This window comes from Chrysochloris asiatica, unplaced genomic scaffold, assembly GCF_000296735.1.
Source record: "Chrysochloris asiatica unplaced genomic scaffold, ChrAsi1.0 scaffold00103, whole genome shotgun sequence".
In the NCBI taxonomy this organism is placed as follows: Eukaryota; Metazoa; Chordata; class Mammalia; order Afrosoricida; family Chrysochloridae; genus Chrysochloris; species Chrysochloris asiatica.
The window spans coordinates 8539280-8544493 of record NW_006408621.1 but is presented as its reverse complement, the minus strand read 5'-3'; the positions used below and the strand labels follow the sequence as shown (position 1 = coordinate 8544493).

The following is a 5214-nucleotide window of genomic DNA, read 5'->3' as shown; positions in this document are numbered from 1 at the left end:
GGGGATAATAATCAATGTAATGAAACAAGTTATATGAATGGTTGAATGTGAAGCTGATGATGTGCCCTGTAAACTTTCACTCAATCCAAATTAAAAACAATTAATTAAAAAAAAAAAATTTCCCTTGTGGCTCTTTGCAATCTTCCCTGTATACCACTATTTCCAAGCAACCACTGATTTTGCTTTTTTAACCAGTTTTTGCATATTGTAGAATTTCATATACATGGAATCATATATTCTTTAGAACCTGGCTTCTTTCACTCAGCATATTTTTTACATTTATCGTATTGTATGCATTGGTTTTTTATTCCTTTTTATTCTTAAAGTATGGCTATTGTTAAATGCCGTCAAGTCAGTTCCAACCTGTAGCGACCCTGAAGAGGGTTTCCTAGGAATAGCTGGTGAGCTTTAACCCACCTATGTTTTATTTTAAAAGCACAAATCTGTTGCTGGATATCTAGGTTGTTTTCTAATTTCTAGCTGCTATGGATAAAGCTGTAATAAAAATGTATATATACATATATGTAATGTATATATAAGACTTTCTGTGCATAAGCATTTGAATTTCTTTTGGGTAGGTACTTGAAAGTGAAATTGTTGGTTTATGTGTTAATTGTTTACCGTTAAAAGAACTGCCAACCTGCTTTTAAACCATCATCAGCTCTTATTTCTTCTTGTCACTTCTTTTACAGACACTGTATAAAACCCAGGTAAAGGAACTTAAGGAAGAAATTGAAGAAAAAAACAGAGAAAATTTAAAGAAAATACAGGAACTACAGAATGAAAAGTATGCCCATTTTACTTTAGTGCAAAGCATTCTGATAAGCTTAAAGATAGTTATGCTGTTATTCTGATGATAATGGGATAGCTTTTCTTACTAGCATAATTCAGAACAAATCACACTAAATTTAGTCTGAAACTTACCTTTATATTAGGAAGCAATTTAGTAAATAACATGGTAGCAATTGTTCAGAGATTCTAGAAATTTTGTGATAGTGATTGTCTTCAAGTGTCTCTGAAACTGTAAACATTTATTTGTATATAAATCATGCTGTAATTAAAAGTCATTATTTCATGTTAGGTAAAGGGATTCTTAGTATTGTTATATATGTTTCCTTACCTTTTAGCCACCTTTGGAAGATATAAAAAATCTTCATTATTATATTGACATAACAAATGCAGAAAACAGCAAAGAATAAATGTACCTACCGTTTATGACTTATACAACAAATAACAACATTATAACGACCACTCAAGAGGCATAACCTTGATATCCACCTCTGAAGCCCACTATATCCCACCTCCTAATTACGGTTTCTTCCCTTCCCTCCACAAGAATCATGACTATTCTGACATTTATTTGTTGACGAAATGGGATTTGTTCTACAGAGTCTCCCTCATAATTTTGCTGATTCTCTTTACATAGTATGTTGAACTTTTCCTCCTTCCTCTGTATTTTCTACCAACCAGGAGTTAATTCTAGAGCTCCAAGACTCAAAATGTTAGCCACTGCAACTTAAATTTACATTTTCAGTAATTTAAATAAAAATAAAAACTTTGGCATCTCAACAGTACTAGCCACATTTTAGGTGCTCGATGGTCGGTCACATGTGGCTCCTATCCACCATATTGGACAGCACACTGTAGAAATTCTGTTGAGCATCCCTGATGTGGAGGATTGTTGTTGTTAATTGTCATCAAGTTGGTTCCAACCCATAGCAACCCTGAATAAACTTTCCAAGGAGTGGCAGGTGAGCTTGAACCTCCAACTTTGTCATTCAAACTGACATTGCTGTCCAGTGCATTAACCTATAGTGCCACATCAAGACTCAGATTCAAATGTGATTTTTGGAGGGAGAACACTACTTTATATATAATCATGTAATGCCTAGCCTGTTGTTAGCAACTGTTGGCACTGAGTATTTAGATCCTTAGTGTATTAGATGTTGCAGTATGGAGATGTTCCTAATATACCAACTTTCCCACTTTTATAGATAGCTATTTCACATTTTTTTCTTCTCTCCAAACCTCCAACAACTCCTTGTCATACTCAGCTCAGAGCCTTTTCCCCAGAAGTCAAAAGAATACCTACTGTCTTCTACTAACCATAGCTACTAATCAGACTAAAGCTAAAAAAAAAAAAAAAAAATTGAAACAAGTCCATGAGAACCAAAATATGGACTTGAACATATCCCACCTGAATTTAGAGATCATCTCAAGAGCACATTTGATAAATTAGACACTAGTGACTAAAGACCAGAAAAGTTGTGGGATGCCATTAAGAACCTCATACAGGAAGAAATCAAAAGATCATTGAAAACACAGTAAAGAAGAAAATGAGCAAAATGGATGTCAGAAGACTCTAAAACCTGCTGTCCAACATAGAGATGCTAAAGCACATGGAAGAAATGTGGAGGTAAAAGAGTGGAATAGAACATTTCAAAGGGCAGCTCAAGAAGACAAAGTCAAGAATTATAATGAAATGTGCAAAGATCTGGAGTTAGAAAACCAAAAGGGAAGAACATTCTCAGCATTTCTGAAGTTGAGGGAACTGAAGAAAAAATTCAAGCCTTGAGTTGAAATATTGAAGGATTCTATGGGCAAAATATTGAATGATGCATAAAGCATTAAAAAAAAAAAAAGAAGAAGGAATGTATAGAGTCATTGTACCAAAAAGAAGTGGCCCATGTTTAACCATTCAAGAGTCAATGGTACTGAAGGAGGAAGTCCAAGGCGCATTGAAGGCATTGGCAAGAACAAGGCTCCAGGAATTGATGGAATACAAATTGAAGTCTTTCAACCAAATGATCAGGTACTAGAGGTACTCATTCAGCTATGACAAGAAATTTGGAAGACAGCTATTAACTTGGCCAACTGATTAGAAGAGATCCTCTTCCAAAGAGAGGTGACCCAACTGAAAGCAGAAATCATTAATTTCGCATGTAAGTAAAATTTTTGCTAAAGATGTATGAAAATCTGCCGCAACACATCGGCAAGAAACTACCAGGGATTCAAGCTGGATTCAGATGAGGACATGGAATGAAGGATATCATTGCTAATGTCAGATGGATCTTGGCTGAAAACAGAGAATACCAGAAAGATGTTTACCTGTGCTTTATTGACTATGCAAAGACTTCCAATTGTATGGATCATGATAAGCTATGGACAACATTGTAGAGAATGAGTGCCCTGGAACATTTGATTGTGCTTATCAGGAACCTGTACATAGAAAAAGAGGCAGTTGTTAAAATAGCACAAAGGGACACTTGAGTAGTTTAAAATTAGGGAAGTTGTGTGCCAGGGTTTTATTCTTTCACATTCTTATTCAGTCTGTATGCTGAGCATATAATACTGATGAAGATCAAAGACCAAAACTTTCAGTATGAGTTGCACCTTAATATAAAGAAAACTAAAATCCTCATCACTGGAGCAAGAAATAACATCAGAGTAAATGCAGAACAGAAGTTGTAAAGGACTTAGATCAACCATCAACACTCATGGAAGCAGCAGTCAAGAAATCAAACAGCGTATACTACATTACGCAAATCTGTTGCAAAAGACCTCTTTAAAGTGTTCTAGGGCAATGGTGTCAGTTTGAGGTCTAAGGTGTGCCTGACCCAAACTATGATATTTTCAGTAACCACATATGCATTTGAAAGTTGGAAAGTGAATAAGGAAGATGATAGAAAAATTGATGCATTTGAGTTAAGGTATTGGAGGAGAATATTAAAAGTACCATGGACTGCCAAAAGAACATAAAAGTCTGTGTTGGAAGAAGTCCAGACAAAATACTCCTTAGAAGCCAGGGTGGCCAGATTTCGTCCCTCATCTTCTCAGGAGGGACCAGGCCCTGTAGAAGTACATCATGCTTGGTAGAGTAGAGGGTCCATGAATAAGAGTAAAACTCCTAACGAGAGTGATTTGCTCAGTGACAGCAGCAATGGACTGAAGTCTAGCAATGATTGTGCGGGTGGTGTGTGACTGGGCGGTGTTTCATTCTGTTTTACATAGGGTCCCTATGAGTCAGTACCAACTCAACCACACCTAATAACAAACAACAAGGTATACATGTGATTATAGCTGAAATGTCAAATATTTTGTTATATGTTGCTGTTGTTAAGTGCTGTTGAGTCAGTTCCAACCCATAACAACCCTGTTTCTGAGGAGCAGCTGATAACTTTGAACCACCAAGCTTGCAGTTCAAACTGACCTCGAGATCCAGTGCTTATACTACAGCAACACACCAGGACTCCTTTGTTAACTGTATAATATATACCTTCTCAAATTTCATCTTAGTAGAGAGGCTTCCTTGATCGCCCTATTAAAATATCACCCACACTCATACCCTTTACACTATTCCTCATTCATTGTTCCGCATGGCATGCTACATATTACTTTACATTTTTAAAATTGTCTCAGACCACTGATGTGTATTATATGTTCCCTGAGGGAGAAACTTTGTTCCTACTATAAGATTAATTCCTAGAACGGTGCTTCTTGATGTTAAGTGCCATTGAGTCCCGTCAGACTCATAGCAACCTTGTATATGGTTTCCAAGGAGCGAATGGTGGGTTTGAACCACCGACTTTGTGCTTAGTCCAGTACTTATCCTACAGCGCCGCATCAGGACTCCAGAACAGTGACTAGTACATTGTAAACCCTCAATTACATATTTGTTGAACAAATGAACAAATATTCTTTTTTGTCGTTGTTAGTATATGTCTCCATCTTTAGGCTCCAATTAGGAAATTTGATTTTGTATTATTCCGTTTCTAGAAAATAGTATTTGTAAGTATTCATTCTTTCATTCATCAAGCAAGGAATACATCGATTACCAAGATAAATTACCCAAGAGAGGCTCTTCAGAGAGAACAGGCAAACTGGCATGATCTGGTACTGGTCTGTGTAGGAATTCTAGAAAGCTTTAAAGTGTAATTCTCAAGAAGCGTTGGTCATACAGTGGTTTGTGAGTCTTATTATGATAAAAATCTTTATAAACTCATTGTTATGTTGTCTAAAGAAGATATTTGAAATAAACAAATCATTTGTTTTGCAGAAATCTATCATTCGTTCTCCAGCATCATTTCTATTACCAAGTCCAAATTTTCCAACTACTGGTTCTTCCTCTTTGCTCCCAACCTTTGCATTCCAATCACCAGTAATGAACAATACATCTTGATTGCATGTTTGATCAATTTCAGATTGAAGAAGTTG

The 5214-nt window shown here is 36.1% G+C and overlaps 1 protein-coding gene across 1 annotated transcript in view; it reads left to right on the top strand.

The window, feature by feature from the left end:
- ROCK1 (Rho-associated, coiled-coil containing protein kinase 1) overlaps positions 1–5214 on the top strand; it is a 221691-nt gene that overhangs the window by 183629 nt on the left and 32848 nt on the right. Inside the window, exon 22 of the mRNA XM_006867285.1 lies at positions 693–787. Coding sequence (XP_006867347.1) covers positions 693–787 — 95 coding nt within the window. The remainder of the gene's footprint in view (positions 1–692; positions 788–5214) is intronic.